This window comes from Cygnus atratus, chromosome 5, assembly GCF_013377495.2.
Source record: "Cygnus atratus isolate AKBS03 ecotype Queensland, Australia chromosome 5, CAtr_DNAZoo_HiC_assembly, whole genome shotgun sequence".
Taxonomy (NCBI): Eukaryota; Metazoa; Chordata; class Aves; order Anseriformes; family Anatidae; genus Cygnus; species Cygnus atratus.
Genome location: NC_066366.1, coordinates 24,959,091 through 24,979,153, shown reverse-complemented (window position 1 = coordinate 24,979,153; position 20,063 = coordinate 24,959,091). Strand labels below are relative to the sequence as shown.

Genomic DNA, 20,063 nt, shown 5'->3' with positions numbered 1-20,063 from the left:
CCCCATATAAACAAGGAGGCAACCTCACTACTGCTGGTGCAATTACTTAGATGCAAAACAGTTGTTGAGAGAGTTTGGGATTCAAATCAGTGCCATGATGTTTATTCTGCACCGAAGTGATGTGTGTGTGTTGAGGCTTCAGTCAGCAGAAAGAAAACAAGAGTCTGAATTTAGGTGTTGGTGTGAACAGTTGGGTAGAAATTTGGGAACAATCAAAGGATGGAACACCTATAAATTTTTTTTTGAATTGAATGTTTCCTGTAAACGATGTGTGCAGTCACAACAGTCTTTGATTCTTATTTGCGTTTAAAGCAGGGATGGAGTCCAGCTGTAAAGTCTGGATCTGGATTTGAATTTCCCAGAGTTCAAGGTTGTTGTGATCGACGGGGTTTATTTGGTTCCATATCTAATTTAAATTCAAAACTTTAAGGTAACTTCAATCAGATGTTCTTGAGATCCACTGAAATAATAGTGCAATAAAAGCAGAAATTAAACATATCTGGTATCATGTAGGGATTTTATTAGTATTCCAGTTTAAGGTTAAAATAGTGCTCTCATGCAGTTGGCCTATGTTAATAAATTAAAGCAGGGGAGTTTGCAAATGATTTAAAGTCATGGCTTACACATTTTCCAAAGCAAAAGAGCAGTACAGAATGTTCATCTGAATTCTCAAGGCGGTGCATGTGGTGAACATTAGTTTTCCCTTTCCTTTTTTTGTCAAGGTTGGCTAATGCTTTCTTTTCTTCACAAATACTATACTGGTAGGTGAAGATGTCTTCCACATGTGTACAACATCAGGGATAGCAACATCAATGATAGAAGGACCTTCTTTAGGTGTTGTGCATAGTAGTAAACAACTCTGTGTGTATTCAGATCTCCCCAGCAGCATGTTCTGATACTGCAAATAGCTCTTAATGAAGGAACATGGCCTGGCAAGAATTGGGAACTGGAGGGAGAAAAGCATGCAGTATTTACTTAAAAACAGGAGGGAAAAAAGAGTTGAGTTTGTGCTTCTGAGTTTAATCTGCAATATTTCATTCAATAGTCTGTCTTGATCCCAGCCAGTTATAGGAATGTGATATTTATCAGTTGTGACACTTCTTCAACAGGAAACCAAAAAAGTCAGTGATCCACTTATTCTTGGTTACCTGCTTTCTTCAGCTAAGCCACGTTAGTGGTTACTTGTGGGATGTTAGTAATGATATGATTTGGAGCTTCTATCAAAACTATTTGGCTAGTGAGAAGACATTTGATAAGACCCTGCCAGGTAAAGGAGAGGAAGACAGCTGAGAGTTGAAGAAGTACTCTAGGGCTTCCTAGAGCACTGAGGTTTGCAAATGCTGTATTCCTTCTGACAAAACTGGAATGCTCTGCCTGGTGTTGTGGACTGGTCTTGCATTTTCTGGCTGCATGGCTTGCAGGTTATTTCTGGGAGGTGATCTCCTGCTTGCACTGAAAAACTGCACTGGACAAGCATCTTTATGCAAGGCAGATGAGTGGGGAAGCAACAGGAAAAAAAATTCAGGGCTATGAGAGCTGCCACCTGTAGAAATAATCCATGACTATGTTAATACTTTCAAAGAGCACGAAGGTCACAGCTTTTCTGTGGTTTGGTCCTTAGGTAGCACGTCAGCTGGGGAGGGTTGTTGAGGGAGGCTCACAAGGTTCAACTTTGTCATCTAACTGTGGTTTACCTGGTGTGATGCTCTTGGTGAGCAAGCTTTGATGTTCCTCCGCTTGGTTATTTTTCAGAAGTTTGAAATACAGAAGTCAGATGAGATGTGATCTCTGGCCAAAGAAGGGTGTCTCCAGGCAGTTCAAGAATATACTTTAGCTCAGGATAAGCCAGCTACTCAAATGTGTGTTCCACTAGAACTGAAGCAGCTGGTATGTAGGACTATACATACTCACCTGTGCATGACCTCTGATGTAGTTTTAAAACTTGAAACCAATTTCTTTCTCTCCATTCCCTTCATCTGATTTAAATGTACAGGAGATGACTTACCACTTTTGTTTTGTTTTTAGAAGTCTATATGTTGCAAAAAAGCTTGTAGCACTCAGCTCTTCTGATCTCCCCCATACTGGTGATTTGGCACTGTAGTCACACTGTTTTCTGTGTTGTTAGACCTATCTAGTTGCATACCAGAACAAATGCGATCGAAAGATTGAGGCTTTAAACTGTCACATGATACTCTCAGATGCAGCAGTGACTTCAATGGTCTCATATCCACTTTCCTGGTCAAATTGGAGGAATAAAAAGCATTAAGAGCCCCCCAGATTTTAAATAAACAAAAAAGGACCCTTGCTTTAGTTGTGTTCTTGTTTCCATTCTCTTTTCTCATGTCATCCCAAAGAAGAAGCACTGGTGGCTCCTAAATGTGTGTATCAAGTGCTGGCAGCACTGAATCATTGTGAATTCTGCCTAAGAAAAGAATGACAGTTGATGCATAAATGCTTCCAAAAAGGTCTGAAACAGACATGTTTACTGAATTAGATCCTTTGAAGACTTCTATTAGATAGTGAGGGTACTTCTTGCTTACCGTGGCTATATGAAATTAAACTATGAATTACTTCTCATGTCTTCCCTCCCCCCCTTGCCTACTGCAATGATTTTCAGTATTCTAGTAGCATGGAGTAGGGACTTCAGGCTTGAATAGGAGGCTGTATCTTTAAGAACTCAAACTTCAGAGGACTTGCCAAATCCTGCATCAAATATCAAATTCACAGAAAGAGCATTAAAAATTATTTGAACTAAGCGATTAATTTCTTGCCATCTGGAAAACCACAAGCAGTGACAAAAGCAACTCAGAAATTCATATGCCATTTATAGGCTCGCTATTTCAATACAGATTATTCTGTTGTTTGTAGCAGCAGAATAATGTATAACCAGTCATGACTGGCCTTTCAAACATACCGGAACAGACAATCCTGTACATAATGTGGAATCTCTATATAATGATTGATGTCCAAGATTTATGATGTTATAAACTATTGGTTATGTTGTTTTGACAATGGAAAAATTAACGAATGAGACAGATCTGCCTGCAGTGATGAACTGTATCATAAAGAAACACTAAGAAAGACAAAACATTTGGAAATTCTTTCTGAAAAATAACATTTTTGCTCTTTTCACAAGGAACAAAAGAAGCCAGAAACATGACAGATTTCATCAAGAGAGCTGTTCACAGATTAAAAGTACGTCTGATTTTTTTTTTTTGTTTTGCGGTGCTAGACTTCACTTCTCAAACTACAGAAGAGTGAGGAGAGTGTTTTCAAGCTTATAGTTTTTTTGCTTGTGTGGTGAATGTCTTCCTCCTGCTAATTCTGTTGTATCATACAAGAACTGCATGTGTCTGGGGGAGCTCAGAAGGTTGAACAGAAGGCATACTCAGAAAATGCCACGTAAGATCTATTGTGATCTTGATGTCTGCCTGCTAAACCAGCAAGGCCCACTCACGTAATGAGCTGTGGTGATGAACTGGGGGTGTTCAGCACCATGTAGGACCTGCAGCTGACTCTATTTCAGTGTAAAGAGACTAGAAAGGCTGAAAGACTGCAAACAAATATATGGGACAGTAGGAGTTGAGGCTTGCAAATCTTTGAATATTGAAGGAAATGGGCTGCTCTGTCAAAAGATAACCCTGACCCAAATGCCTTTCAGTGAGGGAGTTATTAAACACAATGTTTGGGATCTCCTGCTTCAAAATGCCTTGAATAGCTTGGCAGCCCTTGTCTTAGTTCTCTGTTAATCTAATCTTAAAGATCTTACCTAAAAGGAATTGATCTAGATGCCTAAACTCAGAACAGCATTCCTGCAGATTGTGGTTCCAGAAGCTCATTTTGCAGGTGTCTGAGGCAAATAACACCTCCACTTTTGATGTCAGACTTCCCCACAAGATGATCCCCATGCCCTGGAGCGCCTTGGCTGTACCACCATCACCCTGCCACTTCGTTCCAACATTTTTGCTGGCTAGGATCCTGAAGTTAGAGAAACTTCTCTGTGGGGCTTCATCTATATGTTAATCTAAAAGGAGACCTACATATGGTAAGTCAATCAATCTCTACTTGAAGTACAAGGATACAAACTTCTTATAGAATGCATATGGGAGGAGAGTGAGTTGCCGTCCCCCTTCTTACACAATGTCATTTTGGTAAGAGCATTAATATGTAGTTGTTTTTCTTCATGTGAATAATAGATTTAGATTGACTGAAGACATATCCAAAATAGGACTGTGCTCATTCTTTTTCTCACTTTCTGGCCCATGAAGTTTGAGTTCTTTCTGCATCAAAATGACTGTGGCAGATGAAAATGAAGGCTGTTAATTGTGCCCACGGGTTTGAACTCCCACTTGGGTCTTTTTGATCCCAAGAAGGTGCAGTAACCACCTGCCTTCGCATGCAAGTGTATTGAGAGCGTGCTCTATCTTCTGTACTTGGGAAGAATTTTCTTCTATTAGGACAGAATGTACAGGCACTTAAGCTTTTGCAATGGGCTTACCATCTATTTCATGGGAATCAAAGCTTAAATGATGTCTAGGAGAGATAAGTTTAAGCTATTGCTGACTGCACTAGAAAAATCCCACTCATTAATTGATTCCTCAGTTAATTTCTTGGAAGATATGACAACAAGGTATCTGTTGTAGTACATGTACTGTCGTGCAGTGCTTCAGACTGTAGTCCTTGGCTTTCTAAATTAAATGTGTAATATCCTCCACTGAACATCAGTGGTAGGGCTAAATTAATTTGAAGAGCTGTATATAAGGCTTTTTAGAGCTGAGATTAGCACCTTAAATGTTTTAGGCTTATTTCTGTTACTAACAGTAGTGAATTGCACTGAGGAATCTAAGATGCAAACCTGTGTGCTGCTTATCTGTAGTTCTTTTCAGATTGGGTACCTCACTGTGTCTTGCTTTGGAGAAAATTGTGCCTTGGTACACAAGACAGAAATAGGCTGCAAACACTTTTGGTTTGTGCTGCATAACGTTGCCTTTGAATGTTGTGGGAAACAAAAAACCAACTGAACGAACCGATCTAAAATCCAAACAAGTGGTAAAACGAACAAAAAAGCAAAACACTGAAGTTTAGAAGCACAGCTATACATGGGACATAGTAGTTGTGCTACGGCCCATGTGCTTTTCTCCAGTGCAGTATTTGGCAATAAACTTAATTTTAATTCCTGGGTTTACCTTTGTCAGAGGTGCAGTGGGAAAACAAATAACTTCAATGTTGTGAGATTAGTGATGTTTGAAGAATAATTTGCCAATCCTTCAATAATAGTAGCAGGACAAATGTTAGTGTTCACTGGGACTTCTCAGCATGAGATGTGTATATCAGAATGAATACAAATACATTTCAAAGTCAGAGGCAGGTATTTAATCAGAGTTTTTAGTTATTGCTGTAAGAGGTCTATTTTTAGAGTTGTACTTGGCTGCTGTTTGCTGGGATTCCTTCCTGCATGGTTACCATAGTCCGTCTGCTCCATAAACTATGAAGTTAAATACCTTCCAAAGTGTGTAACAAGCTAAGATGAACACCTGGGTCATCCAGCTGTTATTAACTCTGCTATTCTCAGTTCTAGCACATGAGCTGTCCAAGGCAGGCACCTATCTTCACAAAGTTCATGGTTTTGTATGTGTCTTCATTATGAAAGTTGTCCACTTAAATTGCTCTGTGCAACTAAATTGTTTGATAGTCTCGGATGAGGTAACTAGATGCTTAGTTTCACACTAAATGGCTTTGTGCTTCAAGCTATAAACTTTTGATGAAAGTTTCTAGAAGACTGTCCCATATGGAATTGCTATTAGGGCCAGAGCTTGCCTCCATGTATTGGCAAGAGCACAGCTGCAGTACGGCACTGTACGGTAGTTGTGGAATACACCAGTGATGTGTTCCAGATGGCACAGCCAGGGAAGCATCCTGCATCATCCATACAGCTTCAGCTGCATTCACTAAGACTTAAGCTCTGTTCCTCCAAGTGAAACAGTTTAGGACAAATTCACTGTATAAATCCCAGCTCAATCCCCAATTAGCCTAGAACCTGAGGAAAATGTTATCTGCTTTTTCTACTAGTGTGCTTGCTAGGCTTTTTTATATCTTGCCATCTGATTAGCCAGAAATAGAACAGGCCCTTTAAAGAGACAGTTCTTGCAGTTCATGAGTCTCTGAATTCACTCTGCCTGAATGATTTCTGTTACAAACCTCCTAATTTTACAAGTAGAAAATCCATTTCTGATAGGTCAGCGCAGGTTCTGATAGTCCAATTCTCATCTTCCCATTTCATGCCTTAGTCTAGAAGTCCTCCTGGCTGTCTTTGGTGTTAACTGCACCTTTGTAATGCCATTATGTTCAGACTGTGCTTTCAGTGACAGTCTTTTGAGTCTGGAGGTATCGTGTGAACAGACTTTCTGATGAAATAAATTTCCAGGCCTCTGGCTGTTTGTGTCTTGGCCTCCTAGTGTTCTTGGCAACTTTTTATTTTGTTTTCCTTGAAGTACTTAAAAGTTTTCCTTCTTTCTTGTCTTTGCTATAATTGCGAAACCAACAGCATTCGTCACTCCCACCCACAACAAAAAACAGCTGAACAAAAAATCCAAACCCCAAACCAAGCACATTTTAAATCCCTCAGTGACACAGCTGACATTTGTGGGCACAAGGAAAGGACATCACTGTTGTATTGCTACTTCGTTATAGCTGCATTCATCTGCAGGTTCAAGTGTTCGTTTTAACCTCCACCTTTAAATGGTTAGTTCATTGTAAAGATGGGGGGAATATGGGAGGAAGCGGATAGAGTGCATTTCAAGACAGTTGTATGTATGCTCATTCCTTGGTTCAGGCCAGCCATGTCTTAGTCCCTATGGAGACCCATCTTGTTTAGCTTTCATATGTTTAGAAATATGGAAGAATGGTGGGCCTGTGCAACACTTGCCTTGAGAGCAGCCCAACCTCAGCACTCAGTTATTTGAAAATTTAGCACTTTTGTGATCTGATGAGCTTTGTTTTGGGATAGTTCAGTGACTCAAGATGTGTTTTAAAAGATGAACCAAATATTCACTGTCTGATACAGCATATTGTAAGATTATTTTTGGAACAAATCAGTTGTATTTCTGAAAGCTGTTGGTTTAACTTTTTTGATTGAATTCAAGTAGTATTTTATGTGCCCTTCTCACTAGATTAACAATGGCACACAATTTTATCAGCTCAAGGATAACTTTTATATTATGACAAACCTCTGCACCTTCTATGTGCTCATCTGCCATACAGCACACTTTGTGCCACAGATGCATCTAAAACTTGCCAGTACCCTGGCAGTATCTACATCTGGGTACTTTTGGCAGAGGCTATAGACAAACAAGAGAAATGTATTGGCTCCGTGTTCCTTCTCCAAGCATTGGGTTTTAAATTGCATCACTAGAGCTTTGCAAATCTGTGTTTAAGATGCTTTTAAGAGTGTTGATTTACAGTAGAGGAGGTGACCTGGGTCCCCAACTTAAGCAGATAAACTGAATCAAGGTCATTTCAGAAGATGACATTACTCCAGTTGTGTGGTCAAATGGAAATTCCTAAAGTGAGAACAGTGCAGAGAGATGAAACAAACTACACAACAAAACAATTATTTAAAAATATCTTTTTTTTTGTATATTGGCAAATGGAAAGTATTTAGCCAGTATACAAGTCTCACAAGCTGCCTCTCAATCTGGACCTGCGGAGCTGAGAGAAAGCACCACGGAGAGGAGAACAGAGACAGTGAGAAATCAGAATAAGACTGCAGACAAGGGGAACATGCTGTAAAACAGCTTACAACCCCAAGCCAGGTCAGTGCTAACCCTGTCGGTGGTTCAGTGCTATAGGACTAAATGTTTAGAGGAACTACATCCATCAAATTAGTTACGTTTTGGTTCTTCAGTTGCTGGCCTGTCGAGGCTGGGGTTTCATCCTTATGGGCCCTCTCCTTTTGTTTTCCTCTGTTTTTGATACATATCAAATGCACCTTGCCAAATAATTCAGGAAAATATTTTTGATATCCTTCAAGGAAATATGAGGCCAAGAAATCAGAAAATGCTTTGCTGTTTAGCTGTTAGTATTTATAAAGACAGGAAGCCATCACTTATGGGCTTGCTATACAAGGGCTAACTAGACAGAGGAAGTCTGTCGTAACATTGTGCTTTAACATTGTTGGTGCATCAGTGGGAAGTACAGTAATGCATTTGCCTGGCTAACATTTAAAAGCATAACTTGTGTTCATTAAAGTCATAAAGTGTCACTTGGGAACCTGCTGGTGACTGTCTCTAAATGTGTGTTTTTTAAATGCTGGAATAAAGCACATGGAAAGGGAGCAGGGGAGATCAACAAATTGAATCAGATGAGAGAGACAACAGTAAAAACCATAGTGGAAAATAACAAAACTTCATTAATGAAACTGGAAACAAACAAAAAAGCCAGTACCCTAGAGACAGCCAGCAGAGTATGCTGTGAGAAAGAAGCTGCATTTGACTGAGGAGACGCTGCCTTTTGCTGCATACAGCTCAGCAGAAGCAGCCCCCATGCCCTCTGGCACAGGATGCCTGTGTACTGACCCAGCGAGGTGAGGGGCTCTCAAGAGCCTTGCTGTGGCTGCTGCACACCAGGGCAGGGCGAAGCACAGCTGCTGCTGCGCCCCTGGTGACAGGGGGCTTTCCTCTGGTGGCCTTCCTGAGGCTGCAGGCTGCCTCAGGGTGTGTGAGGCTTCTCCTCGCTAAGCTGCAAGAACACCTGTGGCCAGGCTGGGCATCTGAGAGGGGAGACTTCTGTTTGTTTTCATGAAGCAAGCAGAGCTTTGTGCTGGGTACTTCTGAGAGAAGAACTGGACCAAAATAGTATAGTAGGGAAAAATGGGGAAGAAGCATGACACAGCACTTTTTTTGAAAATAAAAATAGAACTGACATGTTATTAATACATGAAAAACATTATTTTAAGTAAAACTGGCCAATGGGAGGAGTGAACCAGTTCACGATGTTTTACCAACAGTTCATTGGTGAAAGAGGATGTGGTTGGAACTAGATGATCTTTAAGGTCCCTTCCAACCCGAGCCATTCTATGATTCTTATTTTGGAAAACATAGCCTGTTAACATGACAGAACCACTGCAGAAGACCAATAAGGCTGAATGAAGTACAGTCCCTAGGTATGAATAAAAGAGTAAATCCTCAGACACCATGAGTCAGTGTGATGCTCCTAAACAGAGACGCGTGTGGTGCTGCACTAGTTCACTGTCTTGGATCTGACCTAACAATGCAGTGGTGTAGGGATATGAAAAACTAGAAACAGATTTGTAGGCCCTTGCATATTGTCTGGGGTCAGAGAGGAGGAGGGGCAAGAGAAATCTAGCTCTGTCTGGTGAGCATTCAGGACAGGGCTCTGGCAAACTGAATGCCAGGTATAAATAAGTTTCTGTGCCTGAGTAACTAAATAACAAAGGGAAGAGATGTGCAGCTTGTAAAGTGGGGATGGGAGGACTGTAAACTGCATGCTAAAAACTCGCTATAACAAGTGGTAATGTATTTTCCCTCTAAATAGACTCTTCAGTGTTAGTTTTTCAGTCTAACAGATACCTCGCCTGGGACATTATTAAAACTCCTCACTGTTGTTCAAGTCTGAGAGACTTTATCTTTGTATCTGTCTTTAGTTAGGTACTTACTCAAGTAAAGCTAATGCTATCTCCAGTCAAGGAACATAAAACTGCTTTGCATTGCATTAATGGGCAGGATTGTTTTGAGTTAAGTACAGTGTGGATTAGGTAGATGGGAGACAAAGCTCAGTCTGTGATACTTACTATCTTGCATTCCTATGACACATCTGCTTGTCAAGCCAGAAAATGTTGCTGTTTCCCAGGGTTGTGGGTTGCTGGAGCACAAACGTCTAAAACCCTTTGGTTGCCTACTGAAAACCTTGTAGGAAGGTTAGGGTGAAAGAAAAGCACAGGAAACCTTGGCTCCACTGAAGCCTCCAACTCTCTGAAGCTGCAATCATCTTATCAGTAAAGCTGAGTATTGGGTCAGCAATGACAGGATTGTGAAGATTATTAAACCAATTGCAAGAATTGAGAGTCTGGAGCTTTATGGCAAATGTAAAGATTTAGTTAAGACAGTGGAATATGTTTCTAACCAAAAATGGATAGTGGAATGGATCCACACAATTTTTCTAAGCATCTCCATTGCTGGAGGCTCTTTAAGAACAGGTTAGACATTTAAGCTGATCTGTATAGCCAGTCTTGCTTCAGGAAGGATGGATCTGTGTCTTGAGATCCAACTGTACCTAGAGTGTCTTTTCAAGATAGGTCACCAGACCATTTTTCTTCTAAATGCATTTACTCATTTATATGTAATACAATGCCAAACGCATAGAAAAGGAGGCTGCTTAAAGTGTGTATGGGAACAAACTGATTAAACTCATTTTTATTTCCATTCATTATGGAGTTATCATCCTGAGGCAGAACACAAAATGGGGAGTGTGATGTGAATGCTTGTTATAGAAAAGCAAAAAAAAAAAAAAACAACAAACTACAAAGGGAAATATTGGATTTTTTTTGTGGACTGTTTCTACACCATTTTTTTCTGGTAATACACCATGCATCCCCAAAGTTCTTTTAGAAATGTTCATAACACTTCTGAAGTACTTCCATGCAACTTCACATGGGAGACAGCCCAGAACACAACAATTCTAGCTCCAAAACCTGCCGGCTCTGTGTAGGGTCTAGCTCAGGCTTCTCAAGGTGCAGCTCATCCACTTGGCTGTGCCATGCCCTGTCAATGTCACTGTCACTTGTCAACTTGCAGAAATGTCTCTGTATTCTCCTCAACACTTAAACATGGAATACCATTCTGTAAGATACGGATAAATGTACTGTTGTTGCCCTTTACTGAAGACCTCTACCAAAACACCTATAAAAAAGCAAACAAAATGGGACTTTGAAAGAGAAAGGGTAGCTTTTTATTGGTAGCAGTAATAATTACATACAGTAATATATAAAAGTATACAGAGTAATATATTTATAAAGAAATCAATATTTATAAATATATAAAAATAAAACAATTATATTACTTTGTCTTCTCTCCTTAGGATGTGAGCCTAGGGAGACTTCACTTGTGTTTGTAGAGTACGTTGTACTTACGAAGCATTGATCCAGGTACCAGTCTCTCACTGATTGTAGAAAGGAGATGTTACATATCATAATACATAATGCATTTGTCTTCGTTCTACAGTTGTATACTTTGGAAGCCTGAATTTGCATAAAATTTGTGATCTTGACTTGCTACTTGTTATATTTTAAATAATTATTTTTAGAAGTATTTTTAAATATCATTATTGTTTGGAACAGTTCTGTAATTGTTTGATTGTTTTACATGTCTGCTTTATGATGAATGCTTGTGCCAAGCAAACAGTAGTTGCTGTATGAATGTATATTGTTCTGTGCTAATACTTCTCCGTGTTCCTATTGTTTAAATTAGGGAAGTTCTTAGAGGTAAACATTACAGTAAATCTGTCTCATCATAGATGCTTGACTGGACATCAAGTTAAATCATTAAGTGTCATTACTTGTGTTTAAAAAAAAAAGTTTCTGCTGGGTATTAGGTGGATTCACTTTCTAGGAAAATTTAAGTTAGCACTAACGTCCATTGCAGTGCCCTTCATGCTATCGCTGTTTGAGGCTACAGCAAAAAGTATTTCAACAATACAGGGGAAAAACCCCTCCTCATAATGAGAATAACCTTAGCCAAGGATATTTCTTTGAAAATTAATAACTAGCTGGGGTTAATGGTCACTGGCTTCACCTTAGGCCCTCAATTAATCCCTGAACCTCAATTGTTATTACCTAATTGACTTAGTTTCATTTCATTTTAACATCTCAAAGTGATCTTCCTAAAATCACCGTGACAGAGTAACACGGTCTCTGTAGATGTGCACTGACATGGTTTCAATATTGTTACTTTGTCTCCATACACTTGCATTGACATTTCATTTTGTTTTGACATCGCAATGCCACATCTATGGATCTGCGCAGATGACATGCGGTTGTTCAGGTTAGGTGAAAGCCAGGAGCGAGGGGAGGAAGTCCAGGGGAGACTAATGTCTTAGAGGACATGATGTCAGCTAAAAGCCACTAAACAGAACTACTGCTACTATTGTGAATAATTGTTATCATTGTGAATGTGATTTTTGTTTGTAGAGGGAAGAAAGTCAGATAAAATTTCACTTGAAATCATCCTGTTTTTTCTTTAATAATAAAAGAAAAGTCTTTTCACTTAGGTCAGCTTAGAAAACGTAGCCTGAAAAACATACCAGGTAATGCATTTAAAAAGAGGTTATTCGATATTACCATTTTGCATTTATTTTAGGCTGCAAATAAATTATGTAGATCTTGTGTGTTCCAATAACATAATGTTAACGCAGCTAGCTGAGTACTGTAAGATGCAATCTAAATCAAGAAAAATCTTTATAAAAATAGGACATCAAAATGAAGTCTCTTTATTACGTAGAAAAGTTTTCACAAAGTCTTTTGAAGCTCTTTGATCCAGCTTTGAAATAATTTTAGTAGATTACTATTGTACGAAAACTGTAATTTATAGTAGCTGACCTAAGCTGCTCTTTGTATAACAGCCACATATGAAACAATAGCAGGAAAGTGAAAAACACAAGGGGGACTAAAACTGTTCTGTTTATTATTTAGCTCATAATTACATCTTCCTTATTTAATCTTTTGAATCCTGGCATGTTCTTAATAATACAGGTTCAAATAATATTTACTATACACAGGAGAGTTAGTTTTGAGTAACGCATTTAGACTATCCAAACTTTGTGTAACTTGTGACCTTTCCCTAACCTAAGCGAGGTCTATTTTATACAGATTGTCCTAGATAGAGGGTTTCTCTATAAATGGTGAAGTTGCTGCCAAGCTCCCATTGTTAGCTAGCTCATTTTTCAACAGGCACACTTGAAGTTCCTATCACACAACTGTAAAGAGCAAGCCCTTGAGGTTTCTTTTGTCAACGTAATAAAATAGTTATTTCTGAATAACCTGCAAATCCACAACAAATAGCCCTTTGTGACTTAGAATAACATGATAGGTGTGATTTTGGAGGTTTTCTAGGCAGCCTGTTATTTTATTCCATAACATTAAATTAATACTTGAGCAGCATTGGTCTTAACATATTTATAACCTCATTCCCCAAAATTACAAAAGCATGTTTCTTAAAACTGATCCTCACTCACTATTCACTACCTAACTGCAGAAGATCCCTTTAGCAGCTATGTAAGTAGTGAAACCACTTCAGCTCGAGTAAAAGGAAGAATAGAGTTCAATTCCGTGCATTTTTTTATTGACCCTTGCGGAGACATAATCAGCTCTGGTAAACAGGAACAACCCATAGAATGTATGAGCTTTTGCCAGACCAACTGCAGTTCAAAAATGGGGAGCTAGCCATCTTTTCACTTTTGAACTAAGGAAATTTTGGCACAGGAGGGAAGCCAAACTTTTGACTTCCATAGAACTTCTCAGAGAAGCACTGCTCAAGCTTGGCAGGTGCTTGCAGAAAGCCAGTCTCAACAGCCAAATTCCTAATATAGGCCCTGCCCATGTTCTCGTACAGATGCACTACCTACTGTCCTTTGTACAACTGTGCTAGATAGGAACGATTAAACTGTGTTAGAGCTCTGCTCTGTCAACATTCCCAGCCCGTGGAAATGACCTGAAATGATATTTCAGACCAAGAGAATGCAGAACAGCATCACATGTCTGTTACACCGTGGGGATATACATGGAAATGTGAGGGCAGTCCACCCAGTACCAAAAGCCACCATCTAAGTTAGAGTAAAGGCAAAATTGCTCGAGATGGTGGGTCAGCCCTAACACTGAACTGGAACTGGGAACAGCGGAACTGGAAACAGCACTCCTCAGATGTACTAGCAGAAACGGAAGCAGGCAGTAGAAAACAGGACAGATTTTTTCAAAGGGGAAACAAGGGTAAATGATACTGAGTAAATAAATGAGAAATAGTTCAACAAGATGGAAAAGCAAAAGGGCAGGAAGTAAAGGCAAATGGAAAGGGCCATGAATAGTCTTCTCTAGTAGCTTGGATGGTAGAGAGAACCCAAAAGGTGGTGGAGAAATCTGAAAGCAAAATCTGAAAGCAAATACCAGGAAAGACTGAGATTTTTGAATAAGCAAGTACAACAAAATAGGATAAAAAGTGTTTATGAACTACCTATACTATTATCATTATAAAAAAGTAGTGAGGTAAGCACAGGAAGGCATTTGGTTCTTTTTCTTCATCTTTAGATAAGAAGTTTTGTTCATCTCTGAGCTGGCTTTAGGGAAAGATTATTCAATTCATGCTAATAATGAGCTCCCAAAATACAGGAATGCCAAAATTGTTTTCTTAGTTTGGACCGTTGTACACCAGAGTGTGCCCTGCAAGAATTGTGCTGTTACGCTTACACAAGGAAGTTTTACTTCCATGTTCAACACAACTGCACCAATTTCTAAAGCTTCTAACAGGCTTTATTATAGTGTTTTGTAAGAGCAGATGCTTGGCAAGTCTATATATGCCAGTAAGAACATCATTCAGTTTTACGCACACTTCTGCTTTCTGGCTTGGCATAATTCATTAGCAGACTCTACAGAATACTCCATAAAACTGGATATGGCTTTAGTGTTAGGGTTCTAATGGCTACATCGTAGTTTAAAAAAACAAAAAAAAACAAAAAAAAACAAAAAGCAACCCACAAGCAAACAGTAGTCTCTCCTCTTTAATACTTAAGTTGATGTTTACATCCGATAAACAGAAAATACACAAAGGAGGTTTTCTTGCAAGATACAAGTTGGAATAACAATGTAGTTTTAATTTTTATGATGTCCTGTTTCCAGCATTTAAAGTACTGACACAGCATAATTTTTTGTGGTGGCAAAGCTTGCTCGATCACATTTAATTAAATTAGCACAGTATGCACATTTTTGTGGCTTATTTCAACTTCATTCTAATACCAAGATTCTTAAAGGGGGCAATATATATAAAGATGAGGTCAAAACTTTGATTAAAGACAGCTGTACTGCTTTCCAACCTGTTATGTCACAGCATTAGGTAGAGGAATAAATAAACAAATACAAGCCTAACCTGATTTATCTGTGTGTCCCCACATAAATTTGTTTAATGTAAAAACAAATAAAGCAAAGCTTTGATGGCGGTTGAGCAGAATTTTCAACATCTGTGCAGATAAATTTAATTTATTCAAAAAGAAAAAACAGCATTAGTGCATCATGTAAAAGCTGATTTAAATGATTTCATACAACAGAAAGCATATGCACTAGCTAAAACAAATTCAGTTTGCCCTTAAAACCTATTTCACTTAAACAACCATTACTTCTGAATTTTCTCCTACAATAATGCGCAGTTATTACTTTTTTTACTCTCTTCTTGATTTTACACATGCCACTAACCTAATCCACAGTTAAAAGTCCCAGGGGCAGCAACACCCTAAATGCAGCTTCTGTGTAGCATCAAGCAGGTACACTTCACAGATTGCTTCTGTGCATCTTTATGTGCAGATCCATAAAGCTGGTCAGGTAAAATAAGCTAAGCACAGTACCTTAAATAGTTGAACATAAATGAGTTGCAGGTGTTTGAATATTTTTTTAAATAAATCTTTTCACTAGAACACATTCAAAACCAAGCAAATAATCTCTCCATGCCATTTGCTCATTGTAGTGGGGCTAAAAAAGCTTATCTCTCAGCAAGGAAAAGAGCACTTGGAAGACTAAAGATATTTTTTTTCTGACAATGAAAAATTTGTCAAAATGATAAACTCCTCTTTAAAGCTTACTAGAAAGTGTTAAAGCGAGAACTAAAAATTCAAAATAAAAATACTGTGCATGCATCTAAAAAAAAATTAATATCCTTTCTTTAAACTCAAGGTGAGACTGCAGAAAGTCTGCATGTGATTTCTGAAGTCATACCGATGCACAAAGTATCACCTCAACTGAAAAAAGATAATGAATATGCACAGTAATGTTTTAAAGACCCTTTCCTTATGGAAGAGGTTATAAACTTGTGCTTTAAGGGGACTGTTAATACACCTCTAATTCCACAACAGAATCTGTACCTCTGCCTAACTGCTGTTGAAATCTGGACATGGGAACATACAGAGAAACTCTTGCTGACTTTTGAAAATATTTTGTCCTGTCTTGAATGTCTGTTAGCAGAGAAAAGAGTAATGAAAACAGCTGCTGGGCTTGGCACTATTTATTAAGAGATCTCTAACTCAGAGCAAAACTGGGTCCAAATATTGCTCCCTGAGTGGTGCTGAGTATAGAAAGAAAATTAGATTGAACCTCTCAAAATTTCAAGGGGGGCTAACGCCCACCTCAGTGTATTTCCAATCATGGTGGTTCCAACAAGAGAAAAATAATTATCTTACAAGAATACATGAGTACTCAGGAAACTTAAGCCCACTTGTATGCTTTATCTGTCCCATAAGAAGCACTGTTTTATCTTTTTTCTACTCCCCTTCTTGAACACCAGCAAGATAATCTTCTTCAAAAGTAACCCACATAGAGAGCCCCTGCACATTGTTCTTCTAGACTTCAGTATACCAGAAAATTGCATGTTACAGTACCTACAGGGGTTAAGACAGATTCACTACTTAAGAGAACAACTCCTAGGTATGGATTCTTGGGTGGGGAGAGAGAGAAGGGAAGACAAAACACAAGTTATTTTGGCATCATTAAACTTTTTATAAAAAAACATGACTACATACCACAAAGTTCACAGGCTCATATACATAAAATGAATCCTTGCTTTTCACTTCCAGTCCCTAAAAATCCCCTAACTCTAGTTATTTTTTTAATAGTTAACTTGGGATTCTTTTTTTTTTAAAGCAATGAGACAGCAAGGAAACATACACTAATTATTCTCTAAAAATCTGGCTTTTTACTGTACGAGCCAGAAGTTACATGATCCTGTCCTAACAGTTGGGCTTTATGAGCTATGCACTGTATTGTTTTAAGCCCCAGAATAACAGCCTTTACCAGTTTTCCACCCCCGTGTAGGTGTTTCAGCCAGATCACTAACACTGAATAAACTTGTGAGTGAAACCATAAAGTCCCTTATTTTTAAAGGTGACTCTGCAACAGGAATAAGAACTAAAAGTTGCACCTTTCATCCTCTGCACTTTTTTCTTTGTTTAGAATGCTCAAAGAAGCCATCCGGAAGGAAGGAAGATTATGAGTATCTAGGAACTAGCTGTTTGACAGAGACAGAAATGCTGATAATGAGTGGGTTGTGTCTGTCGTTTTTGGCTGATCACAACAGAGGTCTGAAGCAAAACAGAAACTCTTGATATGTTTGTGTAAAGAGGCAGTAGCATAAGCACGGGCAGCAGGAGTTCAGCTGAAGTTCAGGGCAGATGCTGCTATTAGTTTACACCGCAGGAAAGTAAAATTGCTTCCGGATTTACCTCTTCCTCCCACCATCAGCGTTGAGCCATGCTGTGTCGCAGAGTCACAATGTCAGTAGGAAAGCAGTCTTTTAGCAGGATACCACGTTCACGATGGCAGTCCAGCTCTTCAATAAATCCATACCAGTAGATCACTAATCCAGGGCCAAATCTATCAAGCAAAAAGGAAAATGAATTTATGTGGTTGTGCTAGGTGTACTTTAATTCCCCACCTCTGCAATTCCAACGCAAGTAAATCTTCTGCTAATTTCACTACCAAATTTGAGAGGGTATTTGACCTCCACTTAATTTGCAAATTTTAATCAATGTTGAATTGATATATATCATTAATGTCACATTCCATGAATAAAAATACTTGTTAGAGACTCAACCTACATTAGTCTTTTTTTTCTTTGAATAGCCTGCCCATGACAGTAAAAACAGACCAATGTCTTAAATAACATTTAGTAACTTTGACACATACAGAAGTTTCTCTCGCCATGCACTCAGCTTTTTTAGATTTGGACATGTAGGCATTAGAAATACAGGGGTTGATGCAAGTCCCACTTCATGCAAATTGCAATACCACAACAATCAACAATGAATCCTTAAAACATAACTTCTATAATGAATTACTGTTCAGGTAATTATTACAGTAAAGCAGAATTCGTAAAGAAACAAAGTTTCTGCTGTAACGTCTCTGAAATGTGCCTGAGGAATTCCTCAGATATTACTAGCTCTGACTGATCCCCACTAGGCAATCTCAGGAAGTAGCCCTGTGGACTATTTTACCCATCAGGAAGTTCAGACCTTCAGGCTGGGTTCATAAAGAAGTAATCACTATCAATCACTGTGTACTGCGATATGTTTTGCACATCAGTTTCACGTTTTTCCTACTGAGAGCACTTAATTAAAGGGCAGCACTACTTTTGGTGTAGTGTTGCAGGAATTTTACAGTGAAATCATAAATTATGAATGTTGGGTTAGTAAAAGGATGTCTAAAAACAGAACTGCTTTCTGTAGTCTAGCATTACAGCAGTCTGTACAACATTAGGCCAAAAAGCTTTTTCTTTCCTTGATTTATTATATGCTGTAGTGAACTTGCCAAAAACAACAGTGCAGGATGAGCTGTTAGATACCGTCTGTACAAGAAAAAGTTCAATAGAATGTCATGTAATGGTTTATATGCAGAGCTGTGCTGAGTACTCAACCAATATGGTAGCCAGTTTTTGTTAATGTTTAATTATAATAAAAATGCATTGGGGGGATGCACAGTAACCTAAATGTCCACTCGGCAGACAATGCAAGCACTCAAAACTGTGGGCAGTGCCAGACTGGCTTCATTAGGGTGGTTTCTTTCCAACAGTGGAGGGAAAACTCTATTTGATGTGCTCGTGTAATAGAACAGGCATCAAAGGAAGAAGAAACCCCTGTGGCTTCCTCCTGCCGTTTCAATTAGATATGGTAGTCTTTTACCCGAAACTGCTGCATAGTGTTGTAACGTTTTCGTTTATGGCTACTGCTCTCTGACTTAGAAGAGGCTGCAATTTAGTGGCTGAGTAAATTACCCCTCTGCATAGCTGAGGCCACCTTGGCAAATGGTATTTTTGAAACTGAAAGATGCCATTTGAAAGTAGAAAGGTTAAAATGGTGACACATCCAGACGCACTAACTAGCATATTCCAACATGTTTAGTAGTGAAGCAAGCACAGACTAAAAAATGGCTCCTAAGTTTTCCCTGGCCGGCCAACAACTTCAGCCTCCACTGCTTCTAAGGACCTGTCTCCATTCCCATTTTTTGAGGTTCATGTGGGACAGTACTGCAACAAGGCCAGCTAGCCTACACGCAGCAAGGACCTAGGGTGGATGTACTTATGTATTAACCAATGTTATTTTAAAAGCAGAAATCTCCATGCGATACAGATCCTTACGTTTCTATTGCACTATTTCATGCAGGGCAGAATTAATGAAACATACGTGAGTACTTGCTCAGTAGTGTGTTTACCTCGTAAAAAACTTGATGCTAATGAGCAGCTGCTCAGCCCAAGTTTTAAGGGGCTCATTTTGCTCTGTGTGGCAGCCTGAATCCCTTAGCCACCACAGAATGCATGGAGCACCGTGCTTAAGTTATTTGTTACATATTTGAACTTACAATTTCTAATAAAATTAACATTTTAAGACTCCTTAAAAAGATTATGTCTTTCTATCTTACCATCACTACTCATAAATTCAGACTTTCAGGAATATCGTTTGCTTAAAAAAAAGTTCAGAAATGCCAAATTTGATGATAAATTATATATACAGGCACACTGCATGCCGCTAATTGCAGAAGCAACTACATCTTTAGCATGAACGCATACATCAGTCCCTCTTTTCACTGTGTTAGTATTTGCCCTGTGCTGCCTGTGGCACTTTTTCACTGTATCGTATCGTTTCTTCTATTATAGCTTTATATCACAAGGAGCATATGTATGATCACATAAAAAACATGCCATACTTTTGTTTAAAAACACTTAAGTGGAGTACTTAAGACCAAAATTAACTTGTTGGCACATTAAGTATTTGCCACTGAGGATCAGGAACTCCTGCTGCTAAGTGCT

At 38.8% G+C, this 20,063-nt stretch overlaps 1 protein-coding gene across 3 annotated transcripts in view; it reads right to left on the bottom strand.

Moving 5' to 3' along the window:
- Positions 1 to 14,749: 14,749 nt before the first annotated feature.
- The window catches only part of CDIN1 (CDAN1 interacting nuclease 1), a 125,880-nt gene continuing 120,566 nt past the window's right edge, over positions 14,750 to 20,063 (bottom strand). For 2 of the 3 annotated variants that reach the window (XM_035539342.2, XM_050710886.1), the window contains one exon: positions 14,751 to 17,635. In XM_035539342.2, the coding sequence (XP_035395235.1) occupies positions 17,500 to 17,635 (136 nt within the window). In that variant the 3' untranslated portion in view covers positions 14,751 to 17,499. Of the gene's footprint in view, positions 17,636 to 20,063 lie in introns of all 3 variants that reach the window. The other variant, XM_050710885.1, reaches the window with a different exon arrangement.